Below are 19,285 nucleotides of genomic sequence, written 5' to 3' on the forward strand. Positions count from 1 at the left end.
CTGAAATAATTTCAGCACTCATTGACCAACACTTCCAACCAGTTGCCCATAAACTAGCCTCCCATTTCAGAGACACCAACAACTTCCGTCAACGGCTCTCCACCATCCCCACTCCTTTACATCCTGGATCCCTATTCATCACTGCCAACGTCACCTCCCTATACACCAAGATCCCTCATGCACATGATCTTCTCACTATTGAACACTACCTTTCCCAATGTCCTTCAGATTCGAAACCCACTGCCTCATTCCTCATACACATTATTAACTTTATCCAACCCACAACTACTTCTCATTTGAAGAAAAGGTACACAAAAAAAATTCATGGCACAGCCTTGGACAGCCACATGCCAGCCTTTTTATGGACCATCTAGAGGAGACCATTCTAGCCTCCCAAAACACCAAACCCGTAGTCTGGTTCAAGTTCATTGATGATATATTCATGATCTGGACTCAGAGCCAAGTCGTCCTGTCTTTGTTCCTTTACAACCACAACACCTTCTCTCCCATCTGCTTCACGTGTCCTTCCTCAGCCCAGTGTGCCACCTTTCTAGATGTTGATCTCCTCCTCTCTGATGGCTCCATTCACATCTCTGTTCATAGTAAACCCACCAACCACCAACAGCACTGCATTTGGAAAACTGTAATCCCCTACACCAAAAAAATCCCTCCCATATACCATGGCTACCCAGGGATAGCATATCTGCAGTGACAAAAACTCCATTGCTCAGTATGCTGATGGTCTCACCAAGACCTTCACAGACAGGCACTATCTCCCAGATCTGGTCCACAAACAGATCTCCCAAGCCATCTTCCCTCACACCCCCCTCCACCCCCCCACATCAGCCACAAAGGAGTGTCCCCTTCATCACCCAACACCACCCCAGACCAGAACAAACGATCCACATCCTTTTCCAGGGATTTGATTACCTATCACTGTGCCCTGAAATGAGGGACATCCTATCCGAGATACTTCCCAATTCTCCTAAAACGGTATTTCGTCACCCACTCAACCTCCACAACATCCTAGTCCATTCCTATACCAGTCCCATCCCAACCCCAAGGAACATATCCCTGTGGAAGACCCAGGTGCAAAACATGCCCAATCCACACACCTACCACTTCCTATTCAAGTACTGTTATAGGTTTATACTACCCCATCAGGGTCCGGGTCATCTGTGAAAGCAGTCATGTCATTTACCAGCTCTGCTGCAATCATTGCAGAGCTTTTTATATTGGTTTGACTATTAACCAGCAGTCCATCAGGATAACGGCCACTGCCAAAGTAGACCACCCTGTGGCACAACATGCAGGTGAACGTAACACACTTGATTTAAATGGCTGCTTCACTTCCCTTCCTTCCACCACCAGCATTTCTGATCTGTGCAGTTGAGAGTTATCCTTACAACACACTCTCTGCTTTTGTAATTACCCCACCCTCAACCTATGATAACATACTGTCCTCACACCCTCCACCCAATAGTTTCCACCACTTCTGTCCTACCATGTCCTCCTCATTCTCAAATTCCACCCCGTTTATTTGCAGCCCTCTGCTAAGGTATCCACTCATCTTTCCCTGCTCCTCTCCTTTTTTGTTACTTTTCCCCCACCTCCCTGCCCTACAACCTCCTGATGCTGCGCCTGTTGGCAGTCCAGTCCCTGCACACTCCACCAGATAGTGTTCGTCTCTCTTGCCACCCATACACTACCAGCCGTTCCCCTTCCCCTTCCACAGCCCCGCCAGATTGATGCTTGCATCCCATGTGATGCTGGAGTTGGCAGTCATGTGTGCATTAAGTGTTCTTGCTTTTTCCATGTGTGTGTTTTTGTGTCTCTTTACTGGCAAAGGCTTTGGCTGAAAGCTATATGTGAGGGTCTTTTGATTGTGCCTGTCTGCAACTTGACGTGTCTTCTTTCCAGTAACTATCAATCTGTCTTTTCCAACATTGTTAAATGTGTGCGACTGTAATTTTAAGTGTTAAATTACATAGTAAAGCTGACTGTAAATATGATCCATCACTAACAAACTTCATAAATATTATTATAGCTGTTATTGTTAGTATTATTGTTACTTATCAATAACTAGTAATAAAAATGGCGCAGTATATAAGATTATGGTTATTCTTCACATTGACTATATCATATTTCATACCATAGCAAATGCAAAGGGCACAGTAGCAGCATCTTCTAGACTCCAGTTGTCTGGAATGTTCCACATTAGATGTTCACTAGTCTTGAGGGTATCTGGATGTATAAGACCCATAATTCTTTGACCTTTTCTGTTACATCCGGCAAAATCTATTACACCCAGTTTCATCTGTAAATGAATGACAATTCAAAGGAAAATTCAATTGAGAGATATAATAAATGTGAGAGAGAACTTCTGGCTGGTACATACCTTCAGGAGTCAAAATGCTGATGATGGGTGACAGTGACCTGTTCCAAACCAGAAGTGATGACATTATCTGAGGTTCAGAATTCAGAGAGGAGAGAGGGATACAGTGAGGAAAGATTAAAAAGGAAATGCAGGTCACTAAGACCTTCACTACTCTATCTTCTCTCCTCACTGAATTTCAATACCTAGAATAATGCCATCAGTTTTACTTTTTTGTGTGTCTACTGGGGATATTAAATATTTTGCTTCATGAGGGTATGTAACAGACAGAAATTCAGGCTCACATGACAATTCAGGCCTTTATAATATTGGAGTCATAGTAAAATAACATAGCAGATTCTGTAATAACATCTTAGTTACCCACACAGACTAATAGTAAATTGATGTAGGAATCAGCTTTATGTGGCAATGATTTTCTTCATAAGTGTGTAGAATGGGATTTTCATATGCAGCCAGCCAAGTTAAAAGAAGAATAGGTTCACCATAGTCGAAATTTACAAGTCCTTATATTGTTATTTTATGCTTCAAGTTCAGTAGTCAAATTTTCTTTTACCATTCATTATTTTCCTGGCGCATCTGTTGAAAAAATTTAAGAAGAATCTGATTCTTCCAAACATTAAAAATCTTTAAAAACCTTACTCAAAAGCTTACTAAGATAAGAGAGTTTAGACTTGACTTGAAAAACATATGAATGTGACATTTAGAAACTGAAACGATCAAAGCAACAAGTCTTATGTGCATGGAGAGACCTAAAATGAAAGAAACTATTCAAGATCAAGCCCCAACTAAATCAAAAACACAAATTATCTTTTTTTGTATCCAGCAATAATGATATAACTGAGTTAACTGAATCTTCCATTGGTTCTTGGTAGAACAACATTATAATAAATGAAAAGCCCAAGTTTGCTTTTTATCTACAGTATTTGTTTTATTGTGTTAACCAGTTTTCGGCTTACAAGGCCATCTTCAGACATTTAATGAGTACTGTCGCCAAAGAAGTTTCAATGTTTGTCTCATCATGTATTTTTTTTATTTTACTTGGTTCATTTATTTAATGCAAACTGTTACATAGTTACAGTTCTGAGTATAATGTTCATTTTTTTTCTTGTTTTGCTCCTTTTGTATTTGTGTACTCTTCAGACTTTTTTACCTTTTACAATGCAGTACCATCACTCTCTCAAAGATTGTATTTACTATATGCTCCTTCACTCTCCTCTCACTGCCCTGCATTTATTTATTTCTGTTCATCTTATTGATATTGCTTAAGTTCCTTATATATTCTGTAGCTACACTGATAATACTTTCTTATTTTAATGAGTTTGTGTATCACTCTCCATGTTTTATACCTCCTGATATAGCCTTGTCAAGTAATTTTATTTTATTGGTTTTGTTTATTAATATAAACTGTTATGTAGGCTTGCTGTTTCTGTTTTGTGTCAAGGTTTTTCTGTTTACTCTGTTTTTATTTATTTACTGTTCAATTTTTTTTACTTTTTACATTGCATTACCACCACACTATCAAAGATGTTATTTACTGTATGTTTCTGCTTCAATCTAGATGTGTAACTTCTCTTCCAATGTTGTTTGCCAACATTGTAACTTCTTTGGTAACAATATTCATTAAATATCTGAAGGTAGGCTTGTAAACCGAAAACTGGTTCACACAATGAAAGTAATATGGTAGAACAAAAGCAAACCAGCGCTTTTCATTTATTATATAACTGAGTTTTGCAAAACTGGTTAATGGGAGAGATACTGTTCAGTGTTAATGCAGCCCAGCTGAAGCAACCATAAAATGCCAAGTAAGTCCATACAACTAGCATATTCTAGAGCCATGACATACTATAATATGCCCAGCAGCTACATACGGTCTCATGCTCTTATGCTACATTTAAAATCATTCAAGTTTATAATTATATACTAGTACTTAATAAAAACAGTTTGTTTCAAATCATAAATACAACAATCATTTAAACTCTCCATGAAAGAGTAATAAATTTTTAAAAAAATGATATATTATCATTAACTTGTTTATTTGATTCTCAATGCACCCCTTTTGTAGAAATATAGTTTTGCATAGAAAAAATTAAAAATTATTGATTTGTTGAACAAATTAGTATGATGTTCTCAGATTACTGTAATCATTTGTGATTCAGCTTGTAATTTTCAACAATACCAAAACCAGAGCATGGAATTATGTTGTTATCATTAACTTAAGAGATGTAGATCACCACCACCAGCTGCAACACATACGCTTCTAGTTCTATACAACACAATTCATTAACTCTGTTAAAAAGACATCTTGCTATACACCATGAGATGAATGTAAAAATATTTAATTAATAGACCAGCACTTGGACATGTAGCCTATCATCAGTGGCATATGTAGTGTAAATCTACATCAAATGAAGTGTATGTCAAGTATGAAATCTTTATTATGTGGATAACTGTGGTGGACAGATTTTGATGTGAGCATGTTTTAGCTGTCAAATGCTGTATGGACACATTCTTGGTTGTATTGAACTCTACTGTTATGAGATGAAAACAGGAGTTCCATGTTGGATTTTCTGGAACAAACTAGTGTTTCCGAGAGAATGGAGAATAGGAGCGAGCCACCCACAGCAAGTTGGAACTCCCATAGAAATGGTAGCACCTGAGAATAAATGGTAGGGAGCAGAGAGTCAAAACCAATGAAAGGAGGAATAATAATCGAGAATGGAGGAATAGGAAGTGATTGAATGGACAGAGATTGGAAAATTGGAATGATGATAGAGAAGCAAAAGAGGAAAACTGATGTGTCTCATAGTAGATTAGGGACAGTAGGACTTCAAAATTTTTAGCAAGGATGGGCTTACAATTAAATCTTTCAGTCACACAGAGAATGGAAAAAAGTTAACAAGAACAGAAAGATGGACTTTGTGGGTTGGTTGAAAGCAAACAATGGTTTGACATGATGAAATTAGTGAGTACAGTGTAACCTGAGATCACTCACTTTGTGCCTGTTTCTGCTGCATTCACTCGGTGCCTGTTTGTGCTGGAGACAAATCAAATGAAAGTGACTGAAGTAAATAGGATACCCAAGAGGTAAACACAAACTGTCAAGTATGATTCAAAAAAAGAATGCTATTAGTTGCGGTGGCCTGTGGTGATGTGAGCATACATAAAGACAGCTGTCACGCTGCTGACTGGCCCAATGAGATATGAAAATTTTCGTGTTAATATTTATATATGTTATAAAAGTGAAGGGTTGAAATTACAATGAATTATTACAGGAAATTGGAGTTCTAAATCAGTCAGCAGAATGAGTTAACTGCTATGCTTTTAAAAGAAGGATCAGATTTTTTAGAATCAAATCAACTTTTGTAGAGCAATTTTCCTTGAAGATGATTTTTTTTTACTATTTTTCTGTATTTGAACACCATAAATAGAGTTTGCATAATTTTTGTAGGGATGAGACATCTGTAGTTTTGTAGGATCGCTTATGTTAATTGACTGGGTATGTGACCAGCTATAACATTACCAACACATTCAGGCTTATTTTTTAAATTGGTCATGTCCACAGAGATGAAGAAGACCTAGTTACTGGCAGTTTTTTGGCAGGGAATGGAGGAAGAATATTGGAATCTGGGGAAGTTTTTCACAGTGGGAAATCTCAACCAATTTTCAGGCCTTGTAGTTGTAAAACTGGTGGAGTCTATTCTGCAGGTTCATCTAACATCACTATACTCCAGCCCACCAGAGAAGTACAACAGAGAGGAATATTGGAGTGGAGGGAGGGAATCTGTCTTCTGTCTTTTTTCAGATCTGATCCTTCTGGAGCAGTGGTCAGACTTAGTTACCTGCTTTCTTCAGTGAAAAGTGACATCACAACCTCTTCCTATTTTGTCACATACAATGTGATTATATTGTACAAGTCACACAATACCATGCCAGGAGCTTCCCTATATCTGATACACAGTCAAGGTATCCCAGTGGGACTGTACCTACAGAAACTATAAAACCATGACCTACAGATTACTACTCACCATAAAGATGACATGTTGAGTTGCAGATAAGCACAACGAAAGACAGTTACACATTTAGTTCTTGGACAAAGCCTTCTTCAGAAAGGTGTATGTGAGGTCAGGAGGACACTCACTGCCATAATTGCTATGGTAAGGAGTTTACATCTTTGCACATTAAAACTGTTTATGAAGCTTCTCATATAAGAAGGCCTTATGTATTTGCTTACAAAGAATTGTTGGGAATGTTCAAAGTACTAGAACTTGCTAAAAGATATCTATATGTATATTAAGAAAATCCTATAACAAAAACAAATAAATTAATATGAGTCATCGGTGGGAAAAGCTAATCAGATATATGTAATGATGGCAGGTAAATTAAAGCCAAACAAGTTTAGGTAGTTTCTCTTAGACATTTCAGCTGCAGTGGTTGGACAATGTAGAACATGGTATTTAGAAAGTAATGAAAGTACATGATTGGTGACAAATGTTGAAAAAAACTCGTGAGGAAATTTCGTGGCAGATTAAAGCTGCATGCTGCACTGGGACTAGAACTCAAGACCTTTGCTTTTCACCCTACTAACTCAGCTACCCAACCACAACTCACAACCAGTCCTCACAGTTTTACTTCCAACAGTCCCTCACCTCTTACCTGCCTAACTTCAAAGAAGTTACCCTTCTAAACTTGCTGGACTAGCGCTCCTGGAAGATAGGACTTCGTGGAGACATGGCTTAGCCACAGGTTCAAGGATGTTTCCAGAATGAATTTGCACTCTCAGTGGAGTGTGTGCTGATATGAAACTTCCTGGCAGATTAAAACTGTGTGCTGGACTGAGACTCAAACTTGGAATCTTTGCACTTTGAGCTCCTCAAGCACAAAAGGTGTTCTACACTCCATTGCAGAGGGAAAATTCATTCTGGAAACATCCCCCAGACTGAGGCTAAGCAATATCTCCACAATATCCATTCATCCAGGAGAGCTAGTCCCACAAGTTTCACAGGAGAACCTCTGTGAAGGTGGTACGGTAGGAGATGAGGTATTGGCAGAAGTAAAGCTGTAAAGATGGATGGGTTATGAGGCTTGCTTGAGTAGCTCAGTTGGTAGAGTATTTGCTCACAAAAAGCAATGGTCCTGAGATCAAGTCTCAGTCCAGCACAAAGCTTTAACTTGCTATGAAGTTTCATGCCAGCACACACTTTGTTGCAGAGTGAAACCTCAACTCACGAGAGATGGAAAACCTATAAGCCTGGGATGAAGTGTTCAAAGCACTGAAGTTTACATAGAACATAAAACAGGATAGAATGAGATTAAAAAACCAGTAATATGTACCAACAGTGCAACTGATCACTAGTGTACGCAAGACGATCAAGATAATCAAATTAAAGAGGAAACACAGTACCAAGAGCAGTACTGTAGAACTGCATAGTTTTGTATCCCTGTCATTGTATACCAAGATGGACACAAATGAGCTGGTGTGGATGGTGCAGTGGAATAGTACAGAACACTGTCTTCAGAGGCAGCAGAGGAGAAATCTTCTCTGCCATTGCCCGGACCACTATCAGTGTGGCATAAGTATGGAGCAATTTCACATTCTGTTTAGGTAGTTGTTTTATCTGCTAGTTGTTGTATATGCTTCTGCTGCAGCATTTGTTGAAGGTGTAACTGCCGCTGGCAGCATTGAAAAAATGCCACATCAATGGTGGCTGCAATTTAAAATTACATAAAAAAGAAAAGTGTTACACATGTAAGAATGTCCCATCCTCGTCACAACTTTTATATCTGCACAAGGTATGACAACACTGGAAATTGTCACAGTCAGGACAAATGTAAATGTCATTTGCCTTTTGGAATTTCGTCTGCACTAGTGATTTATCAATAGTATTTGGAGCAGATGATTCAGGATATTCCCTGTTCTGTATACTACTTCAATGACATATGGATAATGAGCTCTACATGAGAGAAGCATTTACATTTGCAGGCAGTCTTAAATGCCCTCTGAAGAAAGGCCTCACTGCAAACTGGAAAAATGCAGATTTCTCTCCCCACAGGTGTATTTTTTGGGACATGTATTTAGCAAAGATGCACTCATCCCCATGTATGAGCTTGTCAAAACCTTCAGCAACATCGCAGCATGCAAGAACCTGAAAGAACTCCAATACTTTTTGGGAGAGATATCTTATTATGCTATGTTCTTTCTCATGCTACACCCATCAGCCATCCTCTTAACTGGCTTCATCAAAACGGAGTCAGGTTCATATGCTCTGTGGACTATAGACAGGCCTTTCAGTCCCTCAAGCAGTGTTTGTGCACACTCACTGTCTGGATTCCTTCACACTGGGTAAACCATTAACCTTGGCCATGGATGCACCCCAAAATGTTATTGGTGTGGTTTTGTCCCATTAGAACTCAGATAGCACCAAGCAACCCACTACTTATGCATCAGAGACACTTTCCATGGCACAAGGAGGTGGAAAAGGAAGCATTTGTTTTCATTTGTGACATTAGAAAGTTTCGAATTTTCTTGCATGGAGCAAAGTTCTTACTCAGCACTGACCACAATTCCCTGGTTTCCTTATTCAGCCCTTACTCTAAGATATTGAAGTAACTCCCACAGCCTGCAGAGGTGTGTCCTCTTTCCCAGTTATTACAGTAATGACATTCGTAACCCGTCCACTGGCCAGCATGCAAATGCACGTCTACTTTTTTGGTTGCCAGCTGGTCTTGACTTGGAGCTTGACCAATGGAAGGCTCTAATTTTTGCTTTGGATGATACCTTGTTGCAGATGTTGCTGGATGTCTTTTTTCTGCCATAGCTGCCAACATACTTTTTCAGAAAATCATCTCAGCAGTCCAGATGGGATGGTCCAAATGCATCCTCTTTAGGAACAGCTTCAGTGTGGAGCATGGCGTGCATTTTATATGCAGCAGGATCAGCCCCACATCATCCAGAAGGTCCTCATGCTTACCAGACAGGAGCGAAGCTGTTAAGAGATTACTTCTCTGGCATTGCATCCTTCCATCCTCCAGTTGCTGCATGTATCACACTGAGGTATGTCTGACACAAATGCTTTGGGTTGGAGTCACGTCTCCTGGCCAGTGATCACTCATGGTATTAAACACCTCATGCAGGCTGTGCACAGAATCAGGTTGTGCTACCATACAAATTTTCCCCTTGGCCAGCTCTGGAACAACCTCCGGACAGGGTGCACATCAAATTTTTGGGCCCCATTTTTCAGTAGCATGTGTTATCAAATTTTCTGTATGTTGCAAAGTTCTTCTCCACAATAATTACAACCACTGTTCATGCATTATTGGTCATTTTTGCTATCAAGGGCTCTCCTTATACCCTCGTCTTCGATAACAGTGGGTAATGCATGTCACAGGAGCTTGCAGATTTTTCCGTCCACAATGGTATCTGGTACCTGACTACCACCTGTTTCATCCAGCTGAGTGATTTGTGTGAATTTTCAAGACTCAAATGAAAAAGTCTGTGTCACTCTCATGCCACAACAATGCAGTGTCTATTTGTCTTCCTTCATGCCAGGTGATGCCAGTTAAGAGCAGAACATTTGCATAGGCCACAGCTGCAGGGTCTTTTTAATTTATTGCACTGCAAGTTACATGCTCCAAACCATTATTTCCTTCTCCTTCTTCCTCACTGGGATGCCATATGAATCCAGTTTTCAGTCACCAGTATGGGTGGATTCTGAGTGTTGCAGTAGGCCATAAAGGTTGGCACTAGTTTGCAGTGGATGATGGGAGTAGCTGACCCATCATTGCAATCAGGTACACCAACGAACTGTGGAACCTCCACTGCAGTCTCCAAGCCAGCCATGTGAAGGGGTCAGTCATGCCACTGGTCTGTGGGGAGCTCCCAATTGTGGCTGCATGTGCCCCCACAGTTGTCCCCTTGACATTTTCAGCTATCCTACCTTCAATTGTGGACTGAGGAACTGGCAGAGATAGCTCCTATGACTGCTGATATTGAGCCCATGGAATATGACCTGATACCTTCCGCCCATCTCTAGCCAGTGCTTGAGTCCTTGCTCCTACTGATGCTGGCGTATCAGCTTTCATCCCGACCTCCATAAGGCCCTTCTGATGGAGCTGGCAGCATCACTGCTGTCTTTTTTGATGGTTGATCTGCTGCTGAGGAATCTCGCAAACTCACCGGTTTTGTGACAGATGTCAAGGCAGAAACCAGGCCATTTTCAGCCCTACGTGGCATTTTCAGGGGCAAATGCTTTAGTAGCCCCAGCAGCGGACATCGAGATAGATCCAAATGAGCCGGTATGGATATTGCAGTGGGAGAGAACTAAATGCTGTCATGGAGGGCGTGCACAAAGCATGGCAGCAGCAATATGCCTGGCACGACAGTTACTATACTGATTTCAACTGCCTTAAGCATAGCCTTCATCTCTTTCCTTGCTTTGTTTCCTTGTCCTAGTGTCAACCATTTGCACTGGGTGCATTTGTGTTTATCTCTGTGGTCGTCTCCATGCAGTGTTCAAGCTCTCTGCTCCCCCATAGATTAACTTGCACCACATTGAGTTTCATTCCCTCTTCTGGAATTTAACTCTCAGGCTTTGTTACTGAGACACTATCACCTTGTAAAGCTACATTTATGCCAGTGTGATGGTTCATGGCACTGTTTTGCCTTGTGTGGACATAAAACATAGAAAGGTGGTGTTTCTGAGATAATAATGAACAAAGAATTAATGATACTGGCATAAACATCAGCATTCATCCAGCATGGACTGTTGTAATCATCAGAACAAGCTGCATGGTAGCTAACTTTATGACAGCACAGAGTAAGCAACTACTTAAGCAAAGTAGACAAAGAATCATGAGTAAGTGCAACCAATGATAACAAATAATTTTTTTTATTGGAACATGAAAAACTGAAACACATATACAGATCAGGCTGCAAATAGCAGTGTGGATATTGATGAAGCAGATGTGCTATTACCACTTGCAAAGTCAGGGAACATTTGAACAAAAACATAGAACCAAAAGAGGATCAGGTAATGAGGATTAGGGTCGAATGTCTAGTGACTCTGACAACTATGTTAGTCTTGAAGAAATTGGTTGAACCATCCAATGCAACCAGAAGAATGAGAGTGACAGGGTTTGAGGAAATTTTGAGGGAAATAATGAAATATTTTATGGCACTAATGGAAAAAATAGATACTGGGTGGTAGATGAAACACAAATGCAACTGAAGACCTAAATGTATGAAATGTAGGAAAAAAATACATAGTTGTAATTTCTTACAGGATGTAATTTTCCTGTGTAAGTCATTCTTTTATTTTGATATTTAGTTCATTATTCAACTTTTAGCTTATTTTACCTTTATGTGCATTATCAAACTACATTACAATGATTTTGACCACAGCATGTGTTTTCTCACTATGGTAACTATGATAACGTTTTTTAATGGATTAAAACAGTGACAAAACCTGCATGAGGGTTGAACTTTTGCCACTTTACACATGAACTTCCCATTTGGGATGGATGTGCCTGTGTTCACTATTGTTGTGTGAAGCTCTTATTAGGGATTCCATCATGTGCTGCTTTTTCTCCACACTGATGTGCAGGATATAATATGCTGTAAACATTACAGCTTTTTTGTGTTGTAGCTTGATAATTCTCAAGAGTTAGCTAATTGCTAAAAAAAATGAAGTACAGTGTTTATTTCAAAATGAAATAGCAGCTTATGCAGGAAAATAATTTCCTTTAAGAAATACATAAAAACTACTATAAAAACATAGAAACCATAGAACAGTCCAACATGGAAACCACCAAAAATTAGAAACCTAGGTTGACTAGGTCTGACTGAAATGAATGGAAACTGGAAAGCTGGTAGTAGGAAATTTGAAAATGAGCAGAGAGAACATGTCTCAAGCAGGAATGGTGGTTGACCACAAGATATCTAGTCAAAATGTGGAGCAAGCTATAGTATTGAAAATAAGAGCAATGCAGTATGTATCAATGAGAGTGAACTAAAAATGTGATAAAGTTAGATAATGTCATTCAGTGTAAAATGTACTGATGCATCAAAAATGTCAGGCACAATTGCTAATGATAAAGTTGTAATAACAAAGCAATTAATGAAAATATTATAGTGAATTTAGATGAAGTTATTCTATACACATGCAAGATTGGTCAGGCTACAAAGTACTGAATGGTAGCATGTTAAGAAGCAGTAGCAATGCTTTTAATATGTTAAGAAGAAATAATGAACAGGATGTAGCAAGCAAGCCAAAATCTCATCAACATGATGCAAAGAATAGGATGTATGTTAATGATGATGATTTATTAACAGCTGCTGAATGTGACAAGTATGTCTGAAATACCTGCAAGAAGAGTAAAGTTTATGACAACATGGAAGCAATGTGAACACATGTAGTAAATAGAGGGTGACAATTATTGAACTATATGAAATAAAATCATCATAGCTTCTGAACAGTTTGCATTAGGATGTTCAAACTGCATGGTTGGCTGTGGATGATGATGGGAATTAGTATATGTATGCATGGTTTGGTTTAGCAACATAGCCTACTTTCATTTGGATGGGTTCATCAATAGGCAAAACTGGCACATTTGGAGGACTGAGAATCAGTATTTTGCAATCGGGAAGTCTCTTCACCTTCACTGGGTGACTGTATGGTGTGCAATGTCCAGTCACAGAATAATCAGTGAGATATTCCTTGATGGCATGGTGACTACTGAAAGGTACGTGAAGATTTTGGAAGATGATTTCATCCCCATCATCCAAAGTGACCCTGATTTTGACAAGATGTGGTTCATGCAAGATGGAGCTTGACCCCACTGAAGTAGGTGAATGTTTGATGTCCAGGAGGAGCACGATGGGGACCGCATTCTGGCTCTGGGGTACTCAGAGGTCACTGGTGTGGGCCTCGATTAGGCACCATATTCTCCCAACCTGAACACATGATACTCCCTATTGTGCGGCTATATTAAAGACAAGGTCTACAGCAATAACCCCAAAACCATTTCTGAATTGAAAACAGTAGAAATAGTTCACAAGGTTAGGTTATGAGAAAAGCTACACAGTCTACAAAAGATGTTTAAAGATAGGATGGCACAATACTTGCCATGAGCTGTAACTATACTATGATAACTGGAAAATGTTATTCTGAGACAGAGAGAAATTAATCTTATATTCACTACATAATTTCAAACACACTCAATTATATGAAGTACACTTGTGATAGGACAAAAATTGGGTGTAATTAATATGTCACAAGGACTGCTGCAGAATTACATCTGTAGGGTCTCCTAATAATCAACAAGGAACAGCATCATGTTTTTTTTATTATTATTATTTTTATTCCATAAGAGAAGAACTAGTAATAACTTAGAAAAATGTAAGATCTGGAGTGAGTTTGTTACAGTCATTCCCCAAGTATAAATCTGGCTGAGATAATTGTCAATAAGTCGATGCCCACCTAAGCAGTGCATCACTTCTTATAACTAAAAAAAGTTAATTTATATTGCTGGATCGGATAATGCTCTGTACAATAAAAAGAATTCTCTAAGTTTGTGAGCTGCTTGAATATTGAGGACTTTGGATGAGCATAACACTCAGTTGCTATGTTATTATTGGAAGATAAATTGAAGCTAAAGCTAATATTTATCCAAAAAAGAAGAATTTTGGCCAATTGCAATATACAGAATGTACATTCATATTTCTAATTTATCTTTTAAGAGTGTCTATTATATTCTATGAGTAGAATTACCATCAATACCCATTTAATTTAAAAAGCTTGCGTTTATATGTATTCCTAAGCATTATGGTGGTGCAACTTTCTGGGAAGAACTGCTTGCTTAAGCTGTGGAGTTAACGGCATGTTCATTGGCATGTGCCCGAGTCCCAGCTCCTTGGGAGCCCTGAAGACCCCAGCTATACACATTTTCATAGAGAACAGTTTGCTTCAAATTATTGATTATGATGAGGTAATTAATAGGTTTGCTTAACAGGAAGAAAGAAAAAAAGAAAGAAGGAAGGAAGGAAGGAATGAGGATGTTGAAAGATTATGTAAAAGCAAACTGTAGGAAACAATTTTCTCTATTTCTTTTGTGAATAATATTTCAAATGTTAGGGACTGAAAACCCACGTAATCAAGATCGCACATGAAATCTTCTTCATTTGGATGGATTATTAGATGGATTCATATCATAAAACATACTTGATTAGCGTAGGTGCCACTATGGCTTCACACATCATTAAAATCTTCCTTAAACACATCAATAAAATTTTACTTAAAACAACAAAATCTACACATGACATAATTAAAAACACTGTTTCATCATTTGTGGCCAGTGTAATTGATAGATGGCCAGAAAGCAAAGGTGTCACACAATTACAACTTAGTAACTGACAGACTCATTATTCAGATCATTTCATAACAGAGATCATCACATACAGTATATGTTCCTGTCAACATTGTACATGTCAATAGTAAGGCAGGTGATGCTCATTACAGTGTTCAAGAAGTACAACATTCAGCATATAAGTAGTATACACATGTATGGGCTGTATTGTACTAAAATGGGGACTCACATTTTGCTTCAGTACAGGCCACATACGTGTATTCTATCTATGAACCAAATTTTGCATTTGTTGAACACTATAATAGACATGAGCTATCATACTATTCACATGTACCATGTTACAGCAAGAGATGTAAATACTGACTGTGCCAGTTACGAAGTTGTTAAGGCAGGACACCTTTGTTTTATGGTGTCATTCCATTCCACTGGCCATGAATGCTGAAAAGCTATTTTAAATTATGTCTTTTATGGGTGTTGCAATTTTAAGAGAGATTTTAACAATGTGTGAAACTGTAATGGCACCAACACTAATTGAAAATGTTTTATGATTTGAAGATGGCTAGATTATTAGCTGAAACTAGTAATCCATCCAAATAAAGAAGATTTCATGTGTGATGTTGACTTCATGGGTTTTCAATCCCTAACATAATTTTTTTTAAAATCCATAATTATCATAAACATCTATGCATATATTCCACAAGCCACCTTACAGTGTGTGGTGGAATGTACTTATATACCATTGTCATTTCCCCCCTTCCTCTGAAAGGGTGCAGCCAGTTTGCTTCCCCATCCTTAAAACAATATGAACTTGTGCTCTATCTCTAATGATCTCATTTTTGGCAGGAAATTAAACCCCGATCTTCCTTCCTTTCTTCTTTATTTGCCGATTTTTCTGCTCCAATAAGCTGTTAATGCTGCACTGGAAGAATACGTGTAGAGAGCTTCTGAAAGAGTTTGAATCTCACCATTTTTCCTTTCATGGTCTTTTAGTGAGATATACATAAGAGGAACCACTATGCTGCCTAGCTCTTCTACAAGGGGCATTTGAATAGTACATGCAAAAATAAATACTACTTACATGTTTGGGGTAAAACTTTTTTATTTTTCGACAGTCTCCTTTTAGACTTATACACTTCGTCCAATGCTGTTCTAATTTGTTGATCCCTTCCAAGTAATAGGAATTGTCCAATTCTGCAAAATAGCTATTAGTTGCTGCAATCATCTCCTCATTTGAATAAAACCTTTGTCCTGCCAGCCATTTCTTCAAATTGAGGAACAAATAGTAGTCTGAGGGAGCCAAGTCTGGAGAAAAGGGGGGATGTGAAACGAGTTGGAATCCTGTTTTGATTAATTTCACTACCACAACTGCTGAGGTGTGTGATGGTGCAGTGTTGTGATGGAAAAGGACTTTTTTGCAGTCCAATCACCGGTGTTTTTCTGGCAGCTCAGTTTTAAAACAGTCCAATAATGATGAATAATATGCACCTGTAATATTTTTACCCTTTTCCAGATAGTTGATGAGGATTATCCCTTGCGAATGTCAAAAGACAGTCGCCATAACCGTTCCCGCTGAAGGAATGGTCTTCTTTGGTGCACATTCTTCCTTGGTAACCCATTGTTTATATTGTTGTTTGGTCTCAGGAGTATAGTAATGTATCCATGTATCGTCCACAGTGATGAAACAATGCTTAAAGTCCTGCAGATTCTTCCTGAACAGCTGCAAACCATCCTTGCAACACTTCACACAATTCCGTTTTTGGTCAAGTGTGAGCAATCGCGGAACCCATCTTGTGGATAGCTTTCCATTGTCCAAATGTTTATGCAAAAGATTATGTACCCATTCATTCAAGATGCTCACAGCACAAGCAATCTCATGCACCTTAACTCTTCTGTCATCCATCACCATATCATGGATTTTATCAATGATTTCTGGAGTCATAACCTCCACAGGGCATCCAGAATGTTCAACATCACTTGTGCGCATATGGCCACTCCAAAAATTTTTAAACCACTTATCAAGTGTTCTAATCGAAGGTGCAGAGTCACTGTAATGTATATCAAGCTTCTCTCTAGTCTCCTGAGGCATTTTGCCTTTTGTAAAGTAATGTTTAATCGCCACACGAAATTCTTTTTCGCCCATTTTTTGACAATCGCTCAACTTCCTTGATTCACACGAATGCCAAACACAAAGAAATAGACAAATATAGGTGAAACTTGGTGTGCATTTTTTCCAAAGACGCTGCTAACTAGACATGACCTTGATATGCACCAGTGGTGCCATCTCTTGGACTTTGCACTGACTTTTCAAACGCCCCTCGTAGGAACATGTGCTCTCAGAATTTTAACAGTAAGTGTAAATCATGTCTTTGTGCACAATGCCTCTAGCATCTTTCACTATAGTGGGTGAGAATATCCTTAAGCCCTTGATGAAACGTGCTGCTCTTCTTTAGATCTATATTCTCTCTATTAGTTCTAGCCAGTAAGGGTCCCAGACTAAAGAGCAATACTCCAGTCTGAGTTGAATGGTGGTATTGTAAGCTACCTCATTCTTTGATGGGCTACACTTTCTGAGCATTATTCTAATGAATCTTAGTACAGCATCTGCCTTTTTTGTGGTTAGTTTCATGTGGATATTACATTTAAAATAGGTCTGTGTAGGTAGTTCCAAATGTTCAATGGACGTCACTGTTTCCAGTGATTTTACAGTGATCATGTAATCCAAAATTAATGGGTCTATCCATATATTTTTGCAGACTAGGGAATATTTTTATGTTGAGAAACTACTGCCAATTCATGCTACAAATGTTGACCCTATGTATGTCTTCCTGTGTTTCACTGCATTTTTTTAACTTTTCAGTTTTCCTATAAACATCATTGTCATCCAAGAACAGCCCCATGGACTTTCTGACATTATCTACTTGACCATTTATATACATTCTTAACAGTAGTGGTATCAATAGCATTCCCTTTTGATACATCAGAAACTACATTTGTGTCAGAAGATTTCTCTACATTAAGAATGAGTTGTTACAGTTGCTAAGATCTCTTCAATTTAACCAAAAAGTAGGTCAGATATTCAGTACACTTGTATTTTGTTTCCAGATGACAGTGTGGAACTGTATCTACCACTATTTGGAAGTAAGGAATGTCACATCACACTAAGCACTGACATCTATTGCCTTCTGGATCTCGTGGACAAACAACAAGTTGAGTTATACAGGATTTTTGTTTATGGAATGCATGTTGTTTCTTGTACAGGAGATTATAAGTCTCAAGGAAAGTATAATACATTAGCATAAAATGTTTTCAAAAATTCTATAACAAACTTTCATAAGTAACATAGGCTTACAATTCTGTGCATCAGTTCAACAACCCTCTTGAATTTTGGAATGACCTGTCCATTTTTCTGTTCACTTGGAACACCTCATTCCTCCAACAACAAATATTTGACTGCTTTAGAAGAGGGGCATGTTTCTTCACATACTGTCTGTAGAATTGTACCGGTATCTCCATTAGGTCCTATCACCTTTTTACTGATGAACAGTTCCATATTCTACACGCAAATCACTTATCTCAACATGTATTTTGGTGTTTGTGTGATGTCTGACTGAAGGAACCATAGTACAATCTTTCTCACTGAAAAGAGTTTGGAAAATGAAATTTAGTATTTCAACTTTGTCTCTGTTTTCTTCTGCTCCTGTGCAGTGGTCATTTAAAGGGGCAACCATGCAACTTGTACCAACTTTCCTTCTATAAAGTGACCCTGCAAGTGTTCTTCAATCCCCTTCAGGAGGGTTTGACCAACCATTTGAGGCGTATCAAAAGGTGCTGTGACATCGGGGACTCTTGGCTGTGTCAAAGCTACCACAAGTGCAAAAGCTTTCTCTAGAAGTGCTTTAAGCAGTCTGAAGTCTGTCATCTGTAGGCAACACAGGTCAACTGTTTTGGAGAAGGTCAATTCCCACTGTGTTGGTACATCTTTATCTGCTTTCAGCTACACACAAGAACTACACCAAAGTCCGGAGACTACTGATTATTTGTTATGGCAGCTAATTTGATCTGAGATAGGTGAATGTGGTGCTTTGGTATTGTGAAATTATACTACAAGGTCAGATAATGCTTCACTGGCACTCACAAAATACACAAACAATTAGTGAAAGGAAATGCACTGCTCAACTCAGATAACAACAAAATAGCTATGGATCACTTTCAGGTAGAAGCATGTAATTAAATAAACTGATTAAAGTAGATGCACATAACAAAATAAAAAACTAGGCATGCTATACGAACTAAGTATTTTTGCTGCTGCTGATTCTGATTACTGCTCACAACAAGGATTAGAGAACAATGCTACAAAGTCAGCTCACATGAATTTAAAAGTGAACCTCCACAGACTGTGCCAGATGGGCTACTCAGTACTGACCCTACACCATGTCATCCTTTGGCAATGGAGTCATTCACATGCAGCATGGAGACATATATGATCAGCACACTCCACTCCCAGCCGTTGTCAGTTTCCCAGTCCTAAGT

At 38.7% G+C, this 19,285-nt stretch overlaps 1 protein-coding gene across 1 annotated transcript in view; it reads right to left on the reverse strand.

Annotated features, from left to right (window-relative positions):
• Nucleotides 1-19,285, reverse strand: part of LOC126191105 (fatty acid synthase-like) — a 394,390-nt gene that overhangs the window by 88,525 nt on the left and 286,580 nt on the right. Inside the window, exon 25 of the mRNA XM_049931844.1 lies at nt 2,153-2,317. Coding sequence (XP_049787801.1) covers nt 2,153-2,317 — 165 coding nt within the window. The remainder of the gene's footprint in view (nt 1-2,152; nt 2,318-19,285) is intronic.

This window comes from Schistocerca cancellata, chromosome 6, assembly GCF_023864275.1.
Source record: "Schistocerca cancellata isolate TAMUIC-IGC-003103 chromosome 6, iqSchCanc2.1, whole genome shotgun sequence".
Classification (NCBI taxonomy): Eukaryota; Metazoa; Arthropoda; class Insecta; order Orthoptera; family Acrididae; genus Schistocerca; species Schistocerca cancellata.